Below are 26312 nucleotides of genomic sequence, written 5' to 3'. Positions count from 1 at the left end.
TCAGAGAATATTTCCACCTCTCAAGTCACTCTGTAACTGACCTTAAGGGTGACCATTCTGCAACAAGAAACAATACAACATGAAACTGCTAATTCATCAATAAGTTCAGTGCCATCACTTATGGGTGAACTTGAAAGAAAGGATTTTTATCACACTGTGTGTGTGAATTAACTTACCATTATCAGGATATGACTTTATTGCCAATGGTTTTCAGCCATACTACAGGAGTTAATCTTAGCAATTAGCACCAATCTGCTACTGCAAAAAGTGTACATATTTAACATATATATATTTAAGTTCATATTTTTATTGTAATTTTTGCATCTCATTGCCATTCAACTCCCACCTTGCAATTTTATTCTTTTTATACCTACCAACTTTCACTTTATGCATCTGAAAAAGTGGGCATGAGTCCCAAAAACCTTATGTCATGTTACATTTGTTATTCTTTTAAGGTGCCATAAGATTCTGATTGTTTTCTTGCAAGGAGTTAACACAGCTGCACCTCTGTAACTATAATTAGACATTAATTGCTAGTGTGAGTGACCATCCTGTGAATGTTCCCCATGTTATCTGTGCCTTGAATAGATGTAGGTAGGAAGGAGAGTGGATTGGAGATCCCAATTAAGTTTTGTGTTTTATGTAGCCCATCTATTGCTTTCTGCATGGTTTTCTGTGGTCCCTAACATTTAGGGCAGGAGGAATCAGAACTTCTTATTTCCCACCCTGTGTAAAACTAATCGGGACAAATGGAGCACTGACCACATAATTCTATGCATGTTAACTCAGAAGTAAGTCCCACTATGTTCATTCGGGCTTACTCACAAGTAAGTTTGTATAGAATTGCATTTGAATGTGTTTCATAACTTGATTTTATTTCCCAGTTCTTTGGGCTCCCTGTAGCTCAGGTGGAAAAGTTATAATGATTGATTATTACCAGAATGTGTGAAAGGAAGCATGTGTTTCACTTTATCATACTCACCTGTTTGATTATATGGCTATTTTGTTAAGTAACTAAAAGGAGGGAAAGCTATAATAATTTATAGTTACACAAAAACAAGACATGATTGTTAGAATTAGATTCTTAACAGTGTATTATTTAAAACAGGTCTTATGAAAGACTTTGAAAATATAAGTTTGTTGAAGAATCCAGTTTGCTGATTATAGCTTTTCCTCCTTGTAGTTACTTAACAAAATAGCTCAGGTGGAAAAGTTATAATGATTGGTTATGACCAATGGTCCTTGATTATGACCATTCTATGAAATGAACTGATACTCAGCTCTCCTTCCATTTTCTCCCAAAAGCAACCTTGCATAAGCAGTGTAAGTTCAAGATTGTTAAGGAATTGTTTAGGAAGTACTTGAAACAAGTTCAGGTATTCAGGGTCAGATGAATTTCTTTATAAAATACTAAAGGAACTGGCAGGTCTTGTCTCAGAAGTTATTTGTATCATCTGAGAAATTGTGGAGAACAGGTGAGGTGCCACAGAACTGTAGAAAAAGTTTGTTGTTGTTGTTGTTTTATCACTTATATGCCAAAGTGGCATGTTGTCTCAATCCTCAAAAATGGGGAAAAGGAAAATTTGGAAACTATAGAGTATAGAGTTGATTTTATAAGGTTAAAGTCAGATCAGTGCCTGGTTGAGATACTGCTTGGGAAATACAGAAATGCCACCTTGGGTTGTAGGATAGAGAATGCAGGATATAAATGTAAGAAATTTAATATATTAAGAAGTCCATTTGTGAGCACTTTGATAATGCAGTTAATAATAGAAGACAGCATTGATTTTTCAAAAATGTGTATTGTTGCTAAACTCAGTACTTTTTTGAACATATTAGTTTAGTGGATTGTGGGAATGCTTTTGCATATAAATTATCTTTATTTCAGTAGAATGTTTGACAAAGTTGATGATGATATTTTCATTAGCAAACAGCTTAATGTCAGGTGAATGCCAGAAGGTTGGAAAATTGTTCAGAGAGGGCTAATGGAAATAAGTTTCAAGTGGGGTGCTGCAGAGCTTTTCCTTCGACCCAGTACTCCTTAATGTTGGAATCAATGACTTGGATGAAGAGGTAGAAGGCATGCTTATCAGATATGTGGATGACACAATACTGGTGAGGATACCTAACACATCATAAATAAAATTCAAAACAACTTTTATCAAATATCTCACCTGGCGTCTTCATTAAACATCTTTAGGCACCAGGTGAAAACATTCCTCTTCAACCAGGGCTTTGTCTGGTTAACATTCTAGGTCCTTTAAATGTGTTTGTAGAAGGGATGTTATTGGTTTGGATCTTGTTTTTATGATGTGTGTTGTACTTTTGTTTTGTATTTTTATGCTGTGAACCGCCCTGAGATCTTCAGATGAATGGCAGTATATAAATTTAATAAATTAAAAAAACCAGAAAATGAAATTCAATAGCGACAAATGCAAGATTCTGGATTTAGGCTAGTTAAATAAATAAAATATCCAGGTACAGGATATGGGATACCTGACTTGGCAGTGGCACATGTGGAAATAATCTTGGAATTGTAGTCAATCACATGTTGAAACGAGCTATTTGTGTGCTGTGGCTGCACAAGAGGCTAACGTGATTTTTGGCAGTACTGTATTAACAGAACCGTAATTTCCAAGCCACAGAAAGTAATAGTTCTACTGCATGTCACAGTCACACTTTCTCCTGAGCACTGTGTCCATTTTGGGGTGCTGCACTTTAAGAAGAGCATGGACAAACTGAAAAAGGTTGAGGAGGGTAACAAAATGATCAGCAGTAAGGAAAATGAGAAATAGATGAACTGTGTATGTGTAGTCTGAAGAAGGAAAGACTGAGAGGAAACGTTGATAGGGCTCTTTCAATACCTGAAAGGCTTCCACATAGAAATAGGAGACTTGTTCTACTTCCTTAGAGAACAGGGGTAGACCTAATGGGCTTAAATTACAGGTGAGTAGATTTCAGCTAGTGGGACGCAGGTGGCGCTGTGGGTAAAACCTCAGCGCCTAGGACTTGCCGATCACATGGTCGGCGGTTTGAATCTCCGCGACGGGGTGCGCTCCCGTCGTTCAGTCCCAACGCCTGCCAACCTAGCAGTTCGAAAGCACCCCCGGGTGCAAGTAGATAAATAGGGACCGCTTACCAGCGGGAAGGTAAACGGTGTTCCGTGTGCTGCGCTGGCTCGCCAGATGCAGCTTGTCACGCTGGCCACGTGACCCGGAAGTGTCTGCGGACAGCGCTGGCTCCTGGCCTATAGAGTGAGATGAGCGCACAACCCTAGAGTCTGGCAAGACTGGCCTGTACGGGCAGGGGTACCTTTGCCTTTTTAGATTTCAGCTGAACATTAGGACAAATGTTTTGATGGCAAGAGCAGTTTGACAACAGAACTAAAGTGGGTTTGACCTCACTGGAGGTCTTCAAGTAAAGGCTGGACAGTCATCTGTTGGCAAAGTTGCCACTTTAGATTTCCAGGCACTCACCAGCTTTATGATTCTGTGACTAATGGATTGAGAGAGGGATTAAGGCTGCATTATTATATGTATAAGCCAGGTGCACTAGGCCAATATAATGTTCACCTCCATATCTGTGAGTGGAATTAGGAGGTGCAAAACCAAAGGTACTTAATTTCAGTACTCCCTGCTTGAAATATTTGGACCCATTGTTCTGAAAGATAATTAAGAAAGCTATTGTTTCCGTGTTTAAAAATGTTAAAAAGCAGGTAGAATATAGGAGGGAGTGATTTTTGCCAGTACTTTTTTTGTCATTTTTATGAAATAGATTTTGGAATTGTCATTTCTTACTTATAATACATCTAATTATGCATCTGTGCTTGGTTGGGATACTGGGAAACTTTTCTGCTACTTGTTTGTGCTTCTTAATTTAAAGGACTGGTTTTCTGCATTGTTGGATTTTGCTACTTTTTCTTTTTTTGGCTTGGATTTTTATATAGCCAGAATCAGCAATAGTAAGCATAATTGCACATAATTTTCAGTATATGAAAAAAGTTGTTTTTTTAAAGGAGAAATAAGTTGAGCGGGGTTAGACTAGATGACCCTCATGTCCCTTCCAACTCTACAATTTGATGATTCTGAGGTTAGGGAGGTCTGGATCATCCAAACAATATAAACGCTAGTCGTGACTCCAGCTTATGTAATGTGATCTCCCTAAAGTGGGCGTGGAATTAGTTGTGTAAAGGAACAGCTTGAGTCTGTAACACTACTGCATCTCAGAGAGAACATAGTGGAGAATGGAATGTAAAGTATGTTTCTTTTCTCAGCTTATTGATATTCTGACTATATGTGGCTTTTGAAGTAAGCTTCAAAGCTAGCCTGCTGTTTTCCAGCATTTGTTTTCCCAAGTGGCAATCAGATCACTAGGTAATATAGAATTGTGATGGAACTGGTCAAAGAAGACTGATACGAAGGAGTCTATTTCAGCAAGTAGTCTTCAGTATTAATTACTAAACAAATTTGGTGGGGGGGGGGTTTCTCTCAGATTCAGTTTTTTTTATTTTGTTATTTTAGTTAAGGAATCAAGGTTAAAAAAAAAATCAAGATTTTAAAATTTTAGTTCTTGTTCAAATGACTCTGAACAAACTACACTAATTCCATACTTGAAGAAAAGAAGGAAGATGTTGAATAGTTACAGAGCAGCAGCTGCTGCATAAGGACCATGGACTTGTTCTTGAAGTATTTCTGAGAAAAGCAGTTATCCGAAGAAACTGCTTCCTTGAACCTACAGTGTTATTTGTGGACTGCTCTTCAGTTATCCTCACACAGCTTTCTTCCCAGAGGTAATGAATTCCATGGCTGGTGTGAAACTTCGGGGGCTAGCATCTTCCAAACTCTATCAACGCCGGCAAGATCGTCTGAGTGGCACAGGGTCACTATGGAATGATGGGAAAGACAGGGCAGCTGGGATATTTAGGTAGGTTATTTGGATAGCTGTTTTAGATTAATGGTCTCGGATTATTGGAATGTTTCCTTTGAAGCAGGAAGGAAGGCAAAACTAGACAGGCTGACACGACTGTGTTTCAGTTTCCACTCTTTGTTTGAAGAGGTTTCTTTGGCTCTGGTATTAACAGTTCTGAACAATAACAGGAAAACAACCTTGGGAACTTTTGCCTCCTTGGTGATGCTGGGCAGGCTAACAATGTGGGAGTTGTAGGCACCACATAAACAAAAGCTAAGGCGCTGTGTAGTCTTAATAGTCTTGTGAAAGTTCAAACTTTTGTTGACACCTGGAACAAACCAATACTTTTATACCACCCAAAATAAGTCTTTTCCATTGTAAATAGTTTTCTATGTTAGTTTCTTTCTTTCTTCTCATCATATATTGAATTGTCATACTGAAAAAAGAATAGGGATTTGCCCTTCCCTTAAGATCTCTAAAGCAGGGCAAAGTTAAGCAAGCACAGCGTTTCCTGCCTTTGTGATATGTCCCCATGGAATTTCAGTGGTATTCACAATTCTTACAAGAAACAATACCCTTATCCCCTCTGGAACATGATCATATGCAGGATAAATTAAATAAACACGTTGATACCTATCATCACCTAGAAGACTCCTGCTCAGTGAGGCTTTTAATTTTTTTGCCAAGTAGTCGTCAACTTGTGTCTATTGCAGGGTTGCCATATTTCAAGTGAAATCCAGACAAAAATTTGTTGATCTTTTATTGGAAGGGGCAAAGTTGTTGAGCTTTTTTGGGGGGGGGGGGAGAGACCATTGTTTTGCATAACAGAAAGCTATTTCTGTGCAGCTACAAGGGTTGACTGGATTGCATTTGGTCTGGTAGTAGAACCAGAAGCCTTTTCTTTTGTTCTAAGCAAATAATGTCAGGTCTGAATTGCACTAGGCTGCAAGCTCTGTGTCTTAATCTCATTTCCCATAGTAATCCGTGTGCTAAAATGTTTCTTTTCGTGACTCACATCCCGTATGAAAACGTGTGGTTTTGGTGCATGAGGAATGAGGTGCATGCTGTAGATGCAGGGGAATTAAAGGGGAAGATGCTACAACAGAAGACAGGTTCATTTACTGAGATACTTTGGAAGAATACAGAAATAATCCAGAAGGGGAAGAATTGTAGATAAAATGGAAAGTGTAGGGCAGTGCTTTTCAAATTGTTCCACTCTCTGAGAGGTGTTTGAGCATGTTGTAGAGAACAGGTAGCATCAGTTGGGTCCACCAATTCTGGCTGGCATCTCAGAACCCAGAATCCTCAGCCAAATAACTTACTTTAATCAGATGTGTTTATGTACATTAAAGGTGCACCAGAGACTTAGCTCCTGAGCTCTTGATTTGCTTCTCTCCTGAGATGTGAACACTTACATCACAGCAGGTATGCAGAAGTGTTGTAAGTGCAAGGGTCTTTCAACCAACATGGATAGATAGTGAGCAAGTATTTGTGAGGCAGAAACAGCCCTCCCCCAATTTTCTTGTCTGTACTGAAAGGTAGAGTTAAGAACTGCCCCTTCTGAATTCTCAGTTGTGCAAACAAGACTGATTGTGGCAATGAAATACAGTCCGTATCCACAGGAAAAGGGGTGCCCCCCACCCCAAGCATCATCATCTTAAGGAATTAAATATAACATTGGTATGTTTAAGGAATTAAATATAACATTCACCACGCCTTTATGCTACATTGCCAACTCATCTTTTACAAGAGACAGAGATACTGTAATTCTTTTGTTAGAGTTCCTAAATATATCAGAGATCAAAATAAATTCTGGTTGTGGACTGCCTCTCTTGTGCGATCAAGCTCCCAGCTGAGTTGTCACAAGGACCTCCTGAGCAGCTGTGAATTTCAAGCACCACAAAGCTCCAGGAGAATTAATAATAGCGATGTGTTTGGGTGTGCACTTGTGTTATTTCTAATGACCTCTTCCTCAGGCTGATTTCCATGTATGTTTGAGCCACAGTGTGAAGAAAATTCCACAACTTAAATAGGTTTCTTTCATTGTTGCCTTTTCTTGCTTTTTGTTGATCTTGACTGGCTAATTTGCACATGAAGACTTTTATACCAAAAACAGGATACCTTCATTGTATTAATTAAAACTGATGACTTTTAATTATAAATCTTTTAAGCTATGCATATCTGATTATGCTTTGACATTAGACATCATACTTGGTAAACAGCCTTCCTATGCTATCTACACTGTGCTTTGGTTATGAGTCATCTCTCTGTTGATCTCCAGTGGATCAATGGGATGTGTTTACCAGTCCAGCACAATCCCAGGGACAATTACTGCTACAGAGCTTATGTTGCTCACTTTCAGTGGTGGTGCAGGTGCTGTATTGTCCTGTGTTGTCCCACTCCTTGGTTCTCAGGCATATGAGCTTTCTTTAAACCATATGGCACAGTCCTTTCCAGATGGCACTTTTCAGGTATCTCCATTTCACTGCCTCTAGTCTTGTCATTAATGACTATTATTGTCCTGCAGTTTCTCCAGTGCAGTCTCAACATGAGCATGGAGTTGCTATCTGAAGCAAGCTGTCCTCCACCAAACTTTGCTCCCAGCTTTGTGGCATGAATAAGTCTGAAAAGTTTATGCTGTTCATATAAAAAAGTGGGAAATGGATTATTGCTAGAGCTGCTGCAGAGGCTGAGAGGTCTTAGCAAGGGGATGGCAAGCACAGTTATAAAAGTAATTAACTAATAGTCTGGTTGATGGAGATAAGTACTTTAACAGGTAAGGGAAAGACCTTTTATAGGATCAGATGAGGGCAAGGTTGAAGAGTTACTTCTATTTGGAGATGGAGATGTATATTTAAGGGAATTTTATAACAACATATGTGAAGTTTGCACTTTTAGATTTGTCAGTGGCCAGGATAAAAGCTAATCCTGTTTAATATCATAATTATGTGTAATATTTTCTGAATTAATCTTGATTAATTTACATCAGGCTTTCTTTAAGGCACTGTGACTTCTGCATGGCCTTCGTACTCCTCATTACCAACGACATTTTATTTATAACAGTCACTTATTCTGTTTACCCTTTATCAGTTTTATTACATCTCTGTATATCCCAAGATAGTTTTGGGGTATAGCACCTAATTACTCAGTTTCATTATAATTTTTCCTGTGCTCTCATAAGATTGTCTGGATAGCTAATTGTTCGTAAGATTCTGCTGGGAGTTATGAAAGCCTGTTGTCACTATGATGTTAAATATGATCAATCCTCTCACATTTGACATTTTTAGCCTGTTGTGTGTGGGTGGATGAGTGGGATGGATGAATTTAAGACCTGCATAGCTAGAATCCAGAAATGTTTCCAAGGACAAAAACATGGGCCTGCAAGGACACAGATTATTTGTCTCTTGGTGGGAGTTTTCATTTCTGTTTCGTAAAGCCTAATAGGACTCCTTCAGCTCTTGCATAAACATTCATTCAATTGTGTTTGTGTCCTGTTCAGTATGTCCCACATTATCTGTATTTACCCATGCTTCCCTGGTAGTTTTTGCACTTTGTGTTGTGGAATATATTTGTGTTTAAATATCAAAGAGCATGAGTAAATCAACTGCATTTTGCTCCAAGGTGACTGTGCTTGCTTCCAGTCCCTTCCATAGTAGCATAGGTGGCCTTGGGTGACTCTGCTCTGCCAAGGCAATGATAGAGGGCAACTGCTGATGTGTTGTCAGGAGCCCTGGTGGCTGATTCCGTACTATCAGATATGACTTTGGAGTTAGATCTCTTGAAAGCATAGTATTTGTATTTTGCCTTTTGCACAGTTATCCATGCTTCAGAAAGTGCCTATAGGCATAACTTTTCACATTAAAACCCTGGAGGGGTTTGTTCAGTCTTTCACATCTGTTGAAGAACACAGCATCAAGGCTATCTCCAAACTCAGAAGATTACTTGTGAATTTTTATTTGCATGAGTGATGTTGATTAATAGTGTCTGGCTCTGTGACCCTGTAGCATTTCTAAGCCATAGATTATCTGAAGCAGATATGGCTGGAAACAAGACTGTCCAGATCACAGAACATGCTTTTAAACCAGCCAATGGATTCTAAAGGTAATGTAAAGCACTTATCTGAAAGTGGACATTCAGTTATTTGTTTTTTCATTCCATTGTCTGCTTGAGACACTGGCATCTAAACACATTTACTGTAAATTTCCATTGCTTTCAGTGACATTTAAGACAAATCTAGACATCAGCAAAGTTGACTATTACAAAGAATATTCTGTAAAGTGCACAGAAAAATTATTGAGTTTTTTTTGTTTTCTACTTTGTGCTAGAAAATGCCTTATTCAGTCCTCTTATGCAGTTTGGATTCAAATAGGCTCATCATTGAAGTTGACAGAAAATATCCCACTGACCTACTGGAAGATTTGGCTTTCTAACATGGAGGGGTTGATGAGCATATATGGAACCCTTCAATATATAGATTTTGTATATCTGATACCACAAGTATGGTAAAACATAAATAAATTTGTAAGCGTGGACTTCTCATTGATTTGATTAATTTGAGTTAGGTGGCTTTGATGGCTTCAATATGTAATTGTGATATTTCTTTTTCTGTTTTGTTCCCCAGTAACATGTCAGATGCCCTTGCAAATGCTGTGTGTGAGCGCTGCCGAGCTCGCTTTGATCCAACTGAGCGAATCGTGAACAGCAATGGGGAACTATATCATGAAAACTGCTTTGTCTGTGCTCAGTGCTTCCGCCAGTTTCCAGATGGACTCTTCTACGATGTAAGATCAGCATCTTTCTGATAGTGTGAAAAGCTACTTGACTTTTTCCTCCACTTACATGATTTTAAGAAGCTTGACTGAACTTTCTGTGGGGTTTGATTATCCAAAATTCATTTGCAATTCTTACGTCAATGACCCCCTTCCATTTCCTCCATGTATACAGTAATTTAGCTTTGAAATGATTCAGTCATCAATGAGGGGTTGCTTTCCTAGCAATATTGTCAATAATGCCCTGCTTCAGACATAGTGCTGAGCTATTGTTTAGTGTTATGTTCTTGAGCCAGGGCTTGTTTGCTCCATCCTTCTCTAGGATAGCCACAAGGATGTGATTAGAAGCTTTCAATTTCATTCTCAGTTAACCACAGACAAGCATTAACATCTGAACTCTAAACTGTGGTTTGTTTTAAGTGTGGTTTATTGAAACAAACCAGTTTCATAAACCACAGTTCAAAGTTGACTTGTTTCGATTAACCATAGTTAAGACTAACCGCAGCTTGTCCTATATTGGGATTAGATGCTAAACCTCAGTTAGTTAAACATGGAAGCAACATTCTGTTCTTTTATTTGGAGATGTATTGGAGGAAGTGTGGGGGTGGGGGGAAGTGAGTGAGCTGATGAATTCAAGGTCCATTCACCTGTGGAACACTGTCACTTCGCTGACCCATCTCAACAAATGCAACATTGCCTGGTCCACAAGGGTACCCTGTTGCTCTGCCGCCCATCATGCGCTGTTCTGCAGCCAATATAATTAAAATGAGAGAGTGTTGTAAGAGTGCAGTACATGCTTATAGAACAAATATATTGTTATTAAAATGTTGATCCAAAATAGGTTGCATTAGGGATTAGCTTTCCTAAGAATAAATTACTTCAAAGGAACACCAAAAACTGCAGTGATTGAAATAATGGTGGTAAATAGTTTGTAGAAGCTAGAACTTTGCACTTACATTCTGTGTAACAGCAGCTTCATACGCACCACACATTTAAAGGCCCTTACCAAAGAATCCTGGGAACTGTAGTTTAAGGGTGCTGGGAATTGTAACTCTGTGGTGGGCAAACTAGAATTACATAGTGGAAATTTTGTAAAGATATGTTCTCCTGCATCTTTTTTTACAGTTTGAAGGGAGGAAGTATTGTGAGCATGACTTCCAGATGCTGTTTGCGCCATGCTGTGGGGAATGTGGTAAGATGCAGATCATTCAAGCCTTCTCTCTCTCTCTCTCTCTCTCTCTCTCTCCTTAAGGAAAGCTACACAAAGGTGAAATACAGTGGTGCCTCGCAAGACGAAAAGAATCCGTTCCGTGAGTCTCTTCGTCTAGCGGTTTTTTCGTCTTGCGAAGCAAGCCCATTAGCGGATTAGCGCTATTAGCGGTTTAGCGGCTATTAGCGGCTATTAAAGGCTTAAGGGATTAGCGGATTAGCTGCTAAAAGGCTATTAGCAGCTTAGTGCCTTAGAAAAAGGGGGTGGGGAGCGGAAAAAAACCCCAGGAATCGCAAGACATTTTCATCTTGCGCAGCAAGCCCATAGCAAATTCGTCCTGCTAAGCACCTCCAAAACGGAAAACCCTTTCATCTAGCAGGTTTTCCATCTTGCGAGGCATTCGTCTTGCGGGGCACCACTGTAATTATTAATGATGGATGTTCTCATCAGGCACTCTGGTCAAGAGCAATAAAATAATTAGTTTTGATGTTTTAAAGCCAAAGTTCCTGAGATTCAGAATATAGTTTTTTTATGTTTCAGTGGCATGGATATTAGTCCTGAGCCTGAAAAATTTGGGTATGGATTATTCAGTGGCCTTCATTAAGTCACTCTTACTCAGACTCAGTTTCTTTGATAATAGTTAATTGCAGGCTTATTCTGAGTCTAAGATAATTGTAAATTACTTTGCAATAGAAATGATTAAAATATATCATCCATGGAATTCTCTGTGGGGATGGTGGTGCACATAGAGAAGAGTCCTGAAATAAATCAAGTGTTTAAACTGAAGTGTGGTACTTCTGTTCCAAGGTGAATTCATCATTGGCCGTGTTATCAAAGCAATGAACAATAACTGGCACCCAGAATGCTTTCGTTGTGAGCTCTGTGATGTGGTTCTTGCTGATTTGGGCTTTGTGAAGAATGCTGGCAGGTAAGAAGGATCAGAGGACGTGAACATGAGATAATTCTTTGGCTGTCAAGACCCCTTCACACTCTAGAAGGAGAAATCCCAGGCGTTGTGGTGGGATCTGCAAATGCATGCTTTAAATATGTGCACACCCAGAGAAGGAGATGCCAAAAAATCACAGGCACGTATGCACTTTTCCAGAGCTGATAATGTCTTCCGAAACACACATTCATCTCTCTTAAGTATGTTGGTTTAGCATGTGAACTGCATGCATATATGAAATGTGTGAAATGTTAAGCAGTCTTGTTTGTGGGATAAGCAAGGAATCTGGACCTTGCTCTTAAGTGCATTGAGGCATATAGCGGAAATGAACTGGGAAGGTATTGGCAGAAAACTAGAGAATGAGTGGAGAACCATCCTCAATTGTAAGCAAATTACTTTTAGACAAAATGTGAGGGAGTAGAAGAGGAATAACCTATGTAAACATGAAGATTAGGGATTGGATAATTACTTACTAGAAACAACTTGGTGGACAGACAGCACACTGAACACACCACATAACTTCTTTTTCCCCCTCTGAATTTAATAGTTTTTGATGTTTAATAAGTATAAACAATATTTTTTTAAAGAAAGTATAAAATATGAAGCTAAATGAAGTAAAAATAGATGCCCAAGCAAACGCCCTTCAACAGGGAAGTAAAAAAACAACAACAGCCTAGTAACTGCGCCACAACATTTGAATCTTAACTTTTGGCATCACTGCATGCGATTTCTAGCTAGAAGAGTCTCTGAGTTGATATTCTCACTTCTTGGGTGGGCAGCGAATAGAACAGCTATGAAAGAGTGATTCACTTTATCTGGTCATAGTATAAACCTTCTGAAATGGCCTTATACTGATACATTTCCTATGTAGTCCTGATGACTAGCCTAGTAGAACTGAGCTAATTAAAAGGGAACAACTTAGTATGGTTTGTGCGCCTTTTTTCTTTGTTGCAAGGTATCTGTAGTGAATGCAAAGTCTGTTATAGGAAAGCAGTCAGGATTCCATAGTTAACAGGCAAGTTGCAAGACTCCATAATATGGTAGCTGAACATTTGCTTTTCTTCTAAATAAGGGTACAATGGGGTCATTTTTAATTATCTCACTGAGGACTCAGCTAGACTGGTGAAGAAAAAGTGATTTATATCTGTTGTATGTGTGATATAACATTGTTGCCACCAGATGGCGACGTGGAGCCCCATTTTTCTCTACCTGTTTTCCCTGTTTACAACTCTTTCAACTGAAATGCTTCTTTGATGTGTCCAGATCCAGCCAGGGCCTCCCCTTTTAGGTAGCCATGTGCATTACTTCAGTTGTGACGCATACAATTCACATTTCTCCCCGGCCCCTACCCTGGCCGTGCTATGCTGTACAACTGCTTTGTTAGAGCATCAAACTATTGGTTTGCCAACCTGATTTAGAAAGAAGAAATACTCTGAGCATGTGCCATTTCACATCTTCATGACTACAGGAATAATATGAGGTTTGCTTATGCTTCCCTGATGGTAGACTCATTCACCTGTAGAAAAAGACAATGTATTTTTGAAATACAAAATAAAGAATGAGCTGTAGCTGTGCATATAGCCAGCCAGCCATCCTCTCACTGTATAACATATATAGTAATAAAAAAATACATTGAGGTGACCACCATTAGAATGTACACTCTGGCATGTCAATACCTGCCCAGGTGCTGACGTCAGGTCTACCCATTTGCTGCTGCCCTCATCACCTTCCACTCCTGTGATAATTTAGGGGGTTGCTGGACTCCAGGGTCATAGATTTAGGCCTAGCTGCACCACTGCTTCCAAAAAAGCTATGGCAACAAGAGTTCAGTATAAATGATTCCTTGCACAGCACGTTAAGTGCTTAGGATTTGGGCGTAGCAATTATCAAAAATTACAGCACAGACTTGACATACCAGACTTGTAGCAACTTTACATTGAGACAACAGGCAAAGGTTCTGGTGAAGTGGCTCTTGACTGAGAATTTTTGTTCTGTTAAGGTGCATATGGTAGGTACAGTCTGCATTAAGCAAGGGCAATTGCATCAGTAAGATTTGCATCCTAATAGTTAAACTGCACTAGATTACTCATTTGTAGCAAGCTCCCTAGACATCTTTTAGTCTTGTGCATGTGATTCATGAACCATATACTTCATATAAAAACTTACAGATAAAATGAAACAAGTTGTGTCATGCCATTGTTTCTAAATGTTACTGGAAAAAAGAGCTGCAGCCAAGGCTGTAACAAAAGAGAGTTTTAAGTTGTAATGTGGTGTTCATATCAAGTTTAGTGCTGTCCGTAGTCAAAAGTCAACAATGAGACGATTGAGTTGTCTAGAAAATCAAATGGTTCTCCTTTCTTGCAGATGTGTTGGAGGCTTTGAGGATTTCATTTTCTTATCAGGTCATGTCAAAATCTTCTCAAAGCTCTGTGGATGTAAATTTAGAACACCTTTCTTAGAGAATGTCAGGACTATTGAATCTTAGCTGTGCAGTTTGCTTGTTTGATAACTGAAGATGGAAGTATTTGCCTGTTATTTTTCAGTACAAAAATATTTCATGGAGCAATCATGGCGTTATTAAGCAAATGCTTTCTTCCTTTTTCTTGTCTGAAGACAATCAGAAGGATGGCTATTGTAGTGTAATGCTGGTTATATTTGTATACATTGAGATTGCAGTCTACCTTCCGCTGAGAATTAGCACTTGCTGGTGGTAGCTGTGCAAAAATTACTATCTGTTACTCATTTTCTCAAGAATGAAGCGTAGATCAGTGTGTGCTCTTGGAGAAACACAGTTTTGCTATCTTGGAGATTTAATTGTATCAGATAGAAAAAGGCTTTCTTTGAAAAAGCACTTGATTTCATTAGTTACAGTTCAGTTTTAGTGCTCAAGGAGCTGTCATTCGTTTTCCCATCATAACTTGAAGGTAGCCTTGCAGCTTTTCTGTTGCAAAATAAACCACATAAGGCCTCTCGGAACTTCTCAGCTACAAAGAAATACATGATGGGATCTAGGGCACCATTCAGGCTGGTGAGGCAGGAAGTAATTCGGTTGCCAAGAGCCAGAATCCGCTGCATTTCACAGGACGTCTTCACACCATCATAATTGAGAATGTAAATGTAGCGGTTGATATGGTAGGGCACGAAACAGACCAAGAAGATCATGAGAACCATTATTATCATTTTGATGGCTTTTTCCTTTAGATGGTTCTCAATTCGGTTTCCTCTTTTCAGGCTGCGTATGATCAGCAAGTAGCAGGTCACTGTAGTAAAAAATGGAAGCGTAAATGCCACAGCCAATGACACGAGAGCATGGCGTGATGCCTTTTCTCTGTAGAGCTGCAGGCAGATGGTGGTATTGTTCATCTCAGCTGTCTGCACACTGACCAAAAGAGGTGCCATGGCCACAGCAACTATAACCCACAGGAAAGCACAGGCCAAGTGGGCATAGAGTGATCTGCGGAGTTTGAGGGACTTTACAGGGTGCACGATAGCTAGGAAGCGATCTACACTGATGCACATGAGGAAGTAGATGCTGGCATACATGTTGAGGTAGAAAAGGAAGCCTGTGAGTCGGCAAGGGATCTCTCCAAACGGCCAGTGATTGCCTGAAAAGTGGTATACTAGCCGGGTTGGCAAAACTAGCACAAAGGATAGATCGGCCATGGCTAGGTGCATCAGGAAAACGTTGGCTGGGGTGTCTGACTTTTGGTCCCGGATGAAAAGCCAAAGAGCCAGAGCATTGCCAACAAAGGCTAGGATGAAATCCAGAAGGTAGAAAGTAGCAAAAAGGATGTTCTCCGTATTGGTCTCTTTGCCACATTGTTCTGAACTTTCCAGTGAAGTGTTGAAGAACAGGCCTGAAGAGTCAGCTAGGTTGTTCATTCCTCCCTGCGGGACTTGATATATGAACCTGAAATAATAAAGAAGAAAAAGCTGGAGAAGAATATTACAACGTAGAGGAGGCAACATGGAAATCAGCCAAGCCTGCTGGTTTGCTTATGTTTGTGATCCAAAGCATCCTATGTCATGTTCTGCATATGTTAGAGGGGTTTCCAGTTTTACTCCTGATAGCTTCCACTCTCTTAAAAAGCCACCCCCAAATAGTGAGGGGGTCCCTTAAAGTAGCACCCCGTGAGATAAAAGGGGCTGCCATCAGAAGTAAAAATTGGCCAAACCTTGTACATACTCAGTTTGTATGCGCACAAGAGCATTTCTAGATCTTAGCCACACTTTTTCTGTGCTCTCCATGACCATTAAAAGTGTATGTACTCTATTTTGTTTTAGTAAGTTTAGTTTTTAAAAGTTTTGCAGTATAATAAACTGGTTCTTAGAATCTCTTAATTGCTAAAGCTGTAAAGTTTACAGGATGATATACAACGGACAGGCATACCTCACTTTATTGCGCTTTGCAGATATCGTATTTTTTTACAAACTGAAGCACTGGAGGAATAGCTACTGCTGGATTGGAGACGAGGCTGCAGGAGCCTGTCCCTATCACACAGTGGCTTCTGCTGCTCCTTACAAGAGGATGCATAAGATGAAATGAAGACTCAGATAATGGGTAGCATTTTTAGCAATAAGGTACTTTTAATTATGACAGGGACGCGGGTGGTGCTGTGGGTAAAAGCCTCAGCGCCTAGGGCTTGCCGATCGAAAGGTCGGCGGTTCGAATCCCTGCGGCGGGGTGCGCTCCCGTTGTTCGGTCCCAGCGCCTGCAAACCTAGCAGTTCGAAAGCACTCCCGGGTGCAAGTAGATAAATAGGGACCGCTTACTAGCGGGAAGGTAAACGGCGTATCCGTGTACGGCTCTGGCTCGCCAGAGCAGCTTCGTCATGCTGGCCACGTGACCTGGAAGTGTCTCCGGACAGCGCTGGCCCCCGGCCTCTTGAGTGAGATGGGCGCACAACCCTAGAGTCTCTCAAGACTGGCCCGCATGGGCAGGGGTACCTTTACCTTACCTTACTTTTAATTATGTGTTTACATTTTAAAAATAATAATAATGCTAAGGGCACAATAGAAGTGAGAATTACAGGATTGTTTAAATGCCAGACTGTATGATGACCCATTAGAACAACAGCAACAGCTGCATAAAATGTTTCATTAGAATTAAGTAAAAAAATCACAAAGCAGAGTGTAACTCAAAAGGATGGAATGGAAGGATCTGTCGATTTCAGTTCTCTGTATCTCATTTTTCCAATCTTAAATTATGTGATCCACCTTACTGCAGCAACTTGCAATTTAAAAAACAAAACCAGCATTTTAGTGCAGATTTCACTTAATGAACGCATGTTTGTATGCGGATTGGCAACATTTACATTTTTGCAAGCTTTTCTCTCTAATAGGCATTTTTACATTTTTTGCCCACAAATGTATAAATTTTTCTGCACAATGTTCCCTAATATGTGCATTTTTAAAAACATTGGTCAGAGAATTGTGTCACATAATTCAGCTAAGTATGAATCCCAGAGGATAGCTTTATTGTGGTTTGTGTATTGTTTCAGGAAGTGCCATTTTGGTACATAAGAAAATGCAACATCCCAAGAGCCTGCTGGATCAGGCCAACAACCCTGTTTCCCCAAAAATAAGACAGTGTCTTATGTCAATTTTTGCTCCCAAAGATGCGCTAGGTCTTATTTTCAGGGGATGTCTTATTTTTCCATGAAGACGAATACAGTACACATCTATTGTCTAATTGTGAGTCAGCCAGACTCTGTCAGGGCAGAGCAAGCAGCAGGCGGCAGCTTGTCCTGGCGGTGGCGCGGGCTCTCTGATTTAAAGAGACCTCGCACTGCCTGAACAGCTCCGGCTGCACTGCGGCCAATCAGTGAGCTGCATGGCGGTGCCCGCTGCTACAGTCCAAAGGAGTCAGACGCCTTACGGTAGCTTCGGGGGGCTTATATTCTGGGGAGGCCTTATTATCGGGGAGGTCGTCTTTTTGGGGGATGCTTTATATTACAGCGAGAGGCAAAACTGGAAGTAGGTCTTATTTTCGGGGATGTCTTACTTTCGGGGGGAAACAGTAGTCCAGCATCCTGTTCTTACAGTGGCCAACCAGTAGATTATCCTTTAAATGTGAACAGAATAAAATGTCTCTCACATCCTTATATGCCAGTCCTATTGAACTCAGTGAACATGGTTAGGATTGCATTGCTCATTAACCTATACCATGTGTGGTGCAAAGCACTCTCAGGTTGCTGCAAAGCATGCTGGGGTAAAGGACCCATGGCTCCTGCTCTCTGAATAAAGTGGTACCTCTGGTTACAGACATGTCAGGTTACATACGCTTCAGGTTACAGACTCCACTAACCCAGAAATAGTGCCTCGGGTTAAGAACTTTGATTCAGGATGAGAACAGAAATCGTGCAGCAGCAGGCCCCATTGGCTAAATCTAAGAACAGTTTCAGGTTAAGAACAGTTTCAGGTTAAGAACAGTTTCAGGTTAAGAACGGACCTCCAGAACAAATTAAGTTCTTAACCCGAGGTACCACTGTATGTAAAAGCTGAAAATTGTTTGAGATCTTAACTTGAGCTCTAATTGGGACAGACTGCTCTCTTTGTAATAGACAAGTGTAATTCCTTCATCTGACCACAGGGTGCTCTCTTGTACAGCATTTTTTAAAAGAGGCAAAATAAGGAGTTTCTTCCCCCTACACACACAAGAAGTCAGCCTTCCCCTTGTTCAGAAGAGAAAACTTTCCCTTAAATGTTGGGCAACAGGACATCTCCATCAAATGCTTTAGAAATTCTCTCCACTTGTTTTCCCCAAAGTTGCAATAACACAGCAGGCTTTTAATTCCTCATTTTTCATAGACAGTTTTGAGGGCTGACATTAAACAATCTTCAGTGTTAACTTAAAATTATTTAAAATATATATAGCAAATATCTACAGCACAATTAAATGTCACACACAGGAATCTTGCTAATTATTTCCATGTGATCCCTAAATTAGGAGCTTGTTGTCGACATGAAAAATATTTGGCAGTGTACTCCCTAATAAACCTATTTGTTTAAACTGCATCCTTATTTGACTTGTTTATCTTAAAACTATTCCCTGAAAGGGCTGGCACATGGAAGCTCGCTAACATGGTACAGTATTTGTCTAGTGGCTGCCTCTATGCAATGACTCTGGATAATTTTTCACCATGAGGCAGTTTTGTCTCCACTGTTGCTTCTGGACAGCTTGTTTATTCAGCCTGATTTGTCTGCGGAGAGTTTAGGCAACACTGGCTATTAAATGAGCATTCAGCTTTATTTGTTTATGGGGAGATTAGACAATGCTGTGTCAAGCAAGTGTTATCCCACACTTTCCAGTACACTTGCAATCCCTTCCTTATCGCAGAAAGTCCATTATTTTAGGGAAGTGGATTTGATCTGCAAGAGCTCCAAATCAGCTTCATTTGTTCAACTTGAATCTGCAAGTTGTGCAAAAATAGCAGTAGTCTGGAAACGCCCCCATACCATCACCAAACAAACTTATCGGTGGTGTGGAGAATACTGAATGGGGGCATCTCCTCCTTGTGTTGAACCGCTGTACCTGCACAGTTCTTCACTGGATGCAATTTCAAGCAGCCTCCATTTGGTACCTTTCCATGTGAAATAAACAGAACCTTAATAACTGTCTGAAAGATTTTTGTGGAGCAGCTACCTCTGTAGAACATGTTGAGATATTCACATGAATAGTTCTTGTCATCACTTTCACTGTCTTAAAGAAAGTGATCTAGAAGAGGTTTTAAAAGCACTCCCTCATACATGTCTTTCACTGGTGTAGTTACTGCAGTTGTGGGATTTTACGAATATGACATATAAAAAAACATACTTTTTGGAATTATTTGTATTGGCTGTAATAGTCAATAAATAGGAAATAGGAAAATGACTGCCCACCTTCTCTTAGATTGTGTTACTAGTGAGTTGTTAGGGTCTATAGCAACAATTGCTTTATCTTTATCTATTCAGTTCTGTTTTAGGAGTAAGTTATCCACAATTTTCCAAATTGCACAAACAGTAGGTAGAAGTGTAACATGGCACACAGCTGCTCATCTGTATTGTGTGCTGTGCATTCAAGTCTATTTTATGCAAATTCATTTTGTGTGTGCAGTCTTCTGGATCATTGCTACCGTTTTCACAAGAGTCTTTACGTTCTTACTAGTATACCAACATAATAAATAATAATAAATAATAAATTTTATTTATAAACATGCTACTTCTGTTAATAAAATTCATTTCCTGTCAGGGTTTATATATCATTCATAAGTGTATATCTAGGTGACTTTAAATAAATGAAAGTAACATCATTACTTGCACACGATAACATCAATCCATTGTTACTAGGCCCCCAGAAATCATCTTAGTTTGTGAGATATCAAGGAGGTTCTGCTTAGGAAAGTAGAATGATTTTTCAAAAGCGTAGTGGCAAGAACATTTTGTCAACTGGAAAAATCCCAGGCATACACTATTTTTACAGTGCTGTTGCTCTGTTCTTATGACTTGAAGATACTGTATAGGTTCATCGGAGTAGCTTTAATTGGCTGTTGCATGCTGTTTGTGTCTAGTTTCTAACTGCTAGACCATTTTCACACAAGTTGCTAAAAAGTGCATCACTTGCACTGTCTGTGCACTGTGTACCCATCATTAAATGAAAGGCAGAATGCAAAAGAAAAGTGGAATGCACTGTCTGTGTTGCAGAGCATTTTGAGCATAAAACTTCCAACATCAAAATGTCCCTGCAACTCCTTGTACTTTCCCTTCTAGCTTGTATAATCTGTAAGCCCTGGGGAACAGTATGGTGCTCTGTGAGAACGTTCTCAATTTTCACACCCCCACACCCCAAGGTTGCAATTCCCATTGAAACCAAAGTGCTTACCTCTTGCAGCTTGCAGTCCTGTAGAAAAGAGAGGTAGAGATCTTGTTAGCTTCTTAGAGTGCCAGCAAATGTAGGTAAGACAGAAAGGCTAAAAACAGTGATGATCCAGAAGATGCAGACAGTGGCAGGTTCAGTGGAAGGGTGAGTTGCACTATATAGAGCCCTGTTGGGGATGATAGTCCATTATCATCTCGCTCACATGAGAGGAGGGTAGATAACACATTTGCTGTGAAAGACAGTTTTCATTCCAGCTGGGCTGTTCGGAAGGGGGGAGTTGCTGTGGTATTTATGAATATTCCAATGTTTCCTTAGCACACTCTTTCTCTCTCACTCTGAACCTCTGCCTTTTACGCTGACTCTTTGGATCCCTCTGACCATTTTAGAGAGTTTGGAAAGCGCTGCAGAAAGGGAGAGGAAATTTGGTGTTGCAGACACAACAGGACATTTCAGAAGGGGATAATTCCATAATAGTGGGAGTGGGGGTGAGAAGGACGGCTGCCATAGAAACGGCTCTGTGATTCTAAGACCTCCCTTTGCTTCCAGTGGAGGAGGGTCTATAGGATGGTAGGGGGGGTACTTCTGAATGAGCCTTGCTGATAATGGGTTGTCAGTGGAAAGGGCTTAAGGCCCCTTATTCAGTTGAATGAGAGGGGGCTCTTTTTAGGACACATGCTATAGGGGTCTCTGTGTCCTGCCCTGTATAATTAGACTCCGTTCCACAGTGTGGAATAAAATTGAGGCCTTTATCCTGAGATGAACACAGCTGCATGCCCCCTTTTATAAAGGAACGCTGTCTGCTTTCTTTCTAGGGACTGTGGCTCTTGTCTGGGACAGCAATATCTTCAGCTCTAGGGAGGAACAGAGTAGAAGACTTGTGAAGAGGGAGTGTTAATAACATTCCTTTCCACTTATGCTCACTGGGACTTTCTATTTGAGGCTTGTAAAAATACAAGGCTGTACAACAGCCTTGTGACATTGAGATTTATTATTAGCTTTATTTTACTGGTAGGGACCTGGAGGCTAAGTGACCTGCCTGGAACTCTCAGGAAGCCAGTGAGACTGCCTGGAATAAGCCCAGGGTCTCTTCGCTCCTTTCCCATAGGTATTTGCACTGTTGCATCTACCAGCTGTCCTCTGTGACTATGCACTTCGCTCCGCAGATAAGCAAACCGGGTGTGTCACTGGAGTTCCATATGTACAGAGGCACAGTTGCATACATTGCATTTGGAAATGCACACGCTGGCATTTCCAAATTGTATGTCCTCAAAAATATGTATTTGGAATGGTCTAACCATTTATGCTTCCTTTTGTTATGGATATCTAAGTTGTGCTAGGAGAGCATGAGTAGGGGAACCAATAGTTTTGGTCATGAAAAAAAAAATTCAGCTTGATGCTTGCCATCAGTGCCAGTTTTAGATCATTCATGCAATCTTTTTGTCTCCAAATATACCCTACTGGTTGCATTCACAAGTAAGCCTTCTCAGCTACAAAGCTGAGAAGCTCTGTAGCCTAGAAAGCAACTTTGTGTAGCTTATACCTGTATGATGTCTCCCAACCTTTTTTCTTTAATTCCTGCTCTAGGCACCTCTGTAGGCCTTGCCATAATCGTGAGAAAGCCAAGGGCTTGGGCAAGTATATTTGCCAGAAGTGCCACTTGATAATTGATGAACAGCCTCTGATGTTCAGGAATGATTCCTACCATCCAGATCACTTCAGCTGCACCCACTGCGGGTATGTCAACTCTCTTTCAGCTAGGACTCTGGAGCAAGCGAAAAGGCATAGAATGAGCAATTGTGGTGTCTTGCAGGGGACCTGAGCGATCTTAAGAATAAGCTTTGCTGCATTTCTGCAGACTGACTAACAAGAATGCAGAAATTCAAAAAGCATTTGAATAATAAAAAAGAACCCCAGAGGAACTGTAGTGATTGTGCTGAGCTGTAATAAACCTTGCCTTATACAATTCATTGTTCAGCTGGCACTATTCCTGATGAGTGTTAACATCCTTGGAAAGAGCCAGTTGTGAAGGCTCGTCGTTACAAAAGCAATGGCATTAGAACTTAGCAGCAGCTTGATGGGCCCTACAGTTTACAGTATTTTAGAATCCCTGCCATTTCTGATGGAGCCTGCTTATCTAAACAGATTTCAAACTGGATTCACAAAAACCAAGAGCCTCATTATAAAATAGCTTTTTGTATGTCACAATCATGTTGTTAATCAGCAGGCAAAGGAAGGATGTCTGTGTTTAATGTTTCCTTTTGAGAGCTTCTCTTTATCCCGGGTGGCGCTGTGGCTTAAACCACAGAGCCTAGGACTTGCCGATCAGAAGGTCAGCGGTTTGAATCCCCACAACGGGGTGAGCTCCCGTTGCTCGATCCCTGCTCCTGCCCACCTAGCAGTTCGAAAGCATGACAAAGTGCAAGTAGATAAATAGGTACCTAGGTACCGCTCCGGCGGGAAGGTAAACGGTGTTTCCGTCACTGCTCTGGTTCACCAGAAGCGGCTTAGTCATGCTGGCCACATGACCCGGAAGCTGTACGCCGTCTCCCTCGGCCAATAAAGCGAGATGAGTGCCGCAATCCCAGAGTCTGTCACGACTGGACCTAATGGTCAGGGGTCCCCTTTACCTTTATCCCTATTTGTCAGGAGAGTCCCTGGTTTATTTGGACCGAGTGACTATCAGCATGATGTGTTGAGGACAAGCTTTTTCTGCTAAGGTCTTGATTATTCCTTCTGTTTTGTGCAGGAAGGAGCTGACAGCTGATGCCAGGGAGCTGAAGGGGGAGCTCTACTGCCTGCCTTGCCATGACAAGATGGGCATCCCAATCTGTGGGGCCTGTCGCAGGCCCATTGAGGGTCGAGTGGTCAATGCTCTGGGGAAACAATGGCATGTGGAGGTGAAATTCTCCTATTGTGCTACTTGCTCTGGGATTCATGTTACAGAGAGACTCCTGGCACAGCCTGTGTTAATAAGTAGATACTGCCACAGTTCCTTTGAAGCCATAGGAGCTGCATGCAATTGTTTCATGTGATTTATTCATTATTATTCTGTTTATTTAGATCTCTAGCCTATTCCCCAAAACATACTATTTAGGTATCAAAGCACATGTCAAACATATTACAAGTAATAAAGCCACACCCCTGCTTCTTCTTTTGCAAAGCATTACATTTCAAAAAGGTTTAGTGAGTCATCAAAGAAAGGAGCTTCACAATTATGGGACAGTCACCGGGAATACATTTCTGTGTTCCAAACAAAGATATAAAATTGACACAAATATTAATCCCAGCAGGACAGTCTTAGTTTATCCATAGTTGAGAAAACAGTGTCTTTAGTATGCTTTGGCAGTATATTAAATTACTCTATAGAGATTATAAGCAGCACCTTGAAGTGTGGTGGGGAGAAAATCAGAAGCCAGAGCTGATGCTGGAGGGTTGATATAATACAGTCCAGTGACTAATCCCCATCAAGAGGCAAGCTGTGCTGAAACATCTGTCCACGACATGCTGATCATTCATATTCCTAAATGCTTTATACAGTGGTACCTCAGGTTACAAACGCTTCAGGTTACAGACACTTCAAGTTACAGACTCGGCTGACCCAGAAATAGTACCTCGGGTTAAGAAATTTGCTTCAGGATGAGAACAGAAATCGTGCTCCGGCAGCACAGCGGTAGCAGGAGGCCCCATTAGCTAAAGTGGTGCTTCAGGTTAAGAACAGTTTCAGGTTAAGTTGGACCTCCGGAACGAATTAAGTACTTAACCCGTGGTACCACTGTACTCTAACTATTATTAGGAGTCTATCTAAGATGTGGTTCATATTTGCTGGCAAATATTTGCATACTACTTATTTTATCCAGGCACTTTTCTGGCACAAAACTGCCTGTAGCACAGACCCCTGGACCCTGACATGTCTTTTAACCTTCCAGCATTTTGTTTGTGCCAAATGTGAGAAGCCATTCCTGGGACACCGGCACTATGAGAAGAAAGGTCTGGCTTACTGCGAGACTCATTACAACCAGGTAAAATCTGCTCTTACTTGAACTCTGCACTCCCAAACCCCCACTCCCACCCCCACCCCCAAAATGAGCAAGAGATAAGAGGTTGTTTCCCAGTGAGGGATTTAAGAAATCCCTGCTGTTTGAACTGAAACACCTACAAATATGAAGCATAAGGAATTTCAAACTTTTAATATCTTAAGAGATTCAGCTGAGTGAGGCTGCTAACCCCTAGCGGTATCAACATGCAAATTTAAAGAACTTAAGCAACCTTAATCGTAAATAAACATTCTTTAAATTGAATAGAATTTTTTTTGGGGGGGGGGAGAGAGCCAGTGCCAAGAGTTCTCTAGCTGGAAACTTGGGGGGGGGGGCTGCACAATATTGCTTTCTTTACAAATACATCTCCAGAGTTTTGTCTTTCAAAGGAAGCTATACCCAATACTGTAGCCTCTATCACTCAGGAAGTGGGGAACATGTAACAGTACATACCTATGCCCGTTTTTCTGTATCTCGCTGAGCTTCAGATACCATGCAGCCTCGTCACTGTACGGGATTATGCATGCGCTGGAAGGCCAGTGTCAGAAGGAGCCAGTTGAGAGGGGAGGGAAGACAATGGGCTTCTGCCCATTAAGCACACGGGTGGGGGTGGGGCTCATTGTCTCTTCCTACTTCTTTGCAGGGTCACTCAAAGTTCTTAACCTTACCCTGCCTAACTTGTAGCTGTAAAGCTGCATTTGGAAATACTTGAGATTGGAGCATGTGCGAGGCTTTTATTCCACCTCAACAGTGTCATTAATTGCTGCACATTTCCTTTCTCTTACAAAAGTTTTAGAGAGAGACAGCCACTTTGGTGGGAGAAAGTAAACACAGACTGTCCTACTGATGGCACTTTGCTAGCACTCCATGTAGCAAATCTCTAAGGGGAAGAAAACGGACAACTGGGTACACACCTGCAAATTGCCTTTGATGCCAGGTTGCACTGCACTCAGGATGGAATAAAGCACACTGTATAACAAAATTGCTTGGAGGCTGGATTTAGGGACAGCCCATTCCTGCCTCTTGCAGATCAGTTTTTTTCAAAGCACCAAACACCTGTGTTGACATTAATTCCTGAGTAAGTGAAACCCTGAGGAGAAAACACAATAGAAACCTTGTGAAGATGAAATGGATTGCAGGCATGTTGCCCTCCAACAGATCCTCGGCCTGTCCCTTATGGATTAACAGATTCAGAATAAGCAATAGCCACTATTTTTTAAGTCCAGAAAACCCAGTACACATCCTCTCTTAGAAAGATATTTCTGGTCCCAAGGATCTGGGTTGTTGTTTTTTTAAGCTCACATTTCCCCTCTGACAGGTATACACTACACAATACTGTGGTGTGCCATTCCTATCAAAGGGTGCAAAAAGCAGCCTTGGGAATGCAAGTTTGATTGTTGTGCAAATGTGTGAGAAAAGCTATTGAGGTGCCTGAAATGTGTAAAGTAATGTGGGGCACTATTGTAGAGGCACTAAATTAATCCATTGTTGGGACCAAGTTGTCTGATTTGATAAAAAGGGGCAGACAGACCCCCTCCATTAGTTTAAAAAAGCTCATTTTGTTTTGCTTTTTTGTTTTTCTGCACAG

General features: G+C 40.8%; 2 protein-coding genes across 10 annotated transcripts in view; one reads left to right on the top strand and one right to left on the bottom strand.

Moving 5' to 3' along the window:
* LIMS2 (LIM zinc finger domain containing 2) overlaps positions 1-26312 on the top strand; it is a 33494-nt gene that overhangs the window by 1476 nt on the left and 5706 nt on the right. For 2 of the 6 annotated variants that reach the window (XR_014511994.1, XM_083443341.1), the window contains exons 1-7: positions 4031-4923; positions 9530-9689; positions 10803-10869; positions 11695-11815; positions 22275-22424; positions 23437-23587; positions 24617-24709. Coding sequence is in view for 4 of the 6 variants with exons in the window: in XM_083443341.1 (XP_083299467.1) it covers positions 4793-4923; positions 9530-9689; positions 10803-10869; positions 11695-11815; positions 22275-22424; positions 23437-23587; positions 24617-24709 (873 nt within the window). In the remaining 2 variants the exon portion in view is untranslated. Of the gene's footprint in view, positions 1-4030; positions 4924-7077; positions 9010-9529; positions 9690-10802; positions 10870-11694; positions 11816-22274; positions 22425-23436; positions 23588-24616; positions 24710-26312 lie in introns of those variants that run through there. The other 4 variants (XR_014511993.1, XM_083443343.1, XM_083443342.1 and 1 more) reach the window with 3 other exon arrangements.
* GPR17 (G protein-coupled receptor 17) lies at positions 12358-26300 on the bottom strand. 4 transcript variants are annotated; one of them, XM_083443376.1, is made up of 3 exons: positions 25639-26300; positions 20694-20856; positions 12358-15743 (listed from the first exon to the last, which is right to left on the bottom strand). In XM_083443376.1, exon 3 carries the CDS (start codon positions 15713-15715, stop codon positions 14699-14701), a length of 1017 nt encoding a protein of 338 aa, XP_083299502.1. In that variant the 5' UTR covers positions 15716-15743; positions 20694-20856; positions 25639-26300; the 3' UTR covers positions 12358-14698. The 4 variants fall into 4 exon arrangements, with proteins under 4 accessions (XP_083299502.1, XP_083299504.1, XP_083299501.1 ...); XM_083443378.1 differs by having other exon boundaries at positions 20694-20711; XM_083443375.1 differs by lacking the exon at positions 25639-26300 and adding an exon at positions 25178-25590.

The sequence above is a fragment of the Podarcis tiliguerta genome (assembly GCF_965153285.1).
Source record: "Podarcis tiliguerta genome assembly, chromosome: 5".
Classification (NCBI taxonomy): domain Eukaryota; kingdom Metazoa; phylum Chordata; class Lepidosauria; order Squamata; family Lacertidae; genus Podarcis; species Podarcis tiliguerta.
This window is presented reverse-complemented; position numbering and strand designations above follow the sequence as displayed.

Excerpts from the sequence above, each read along its gene's own strand:
- GPR17 (XM_083443376.1), bottom strand. The coding sequence starts at position 15,715 with ATGAACAACCTAGCTGACTCTTCAGGCCTGTTCTTCAACACTTCACTG.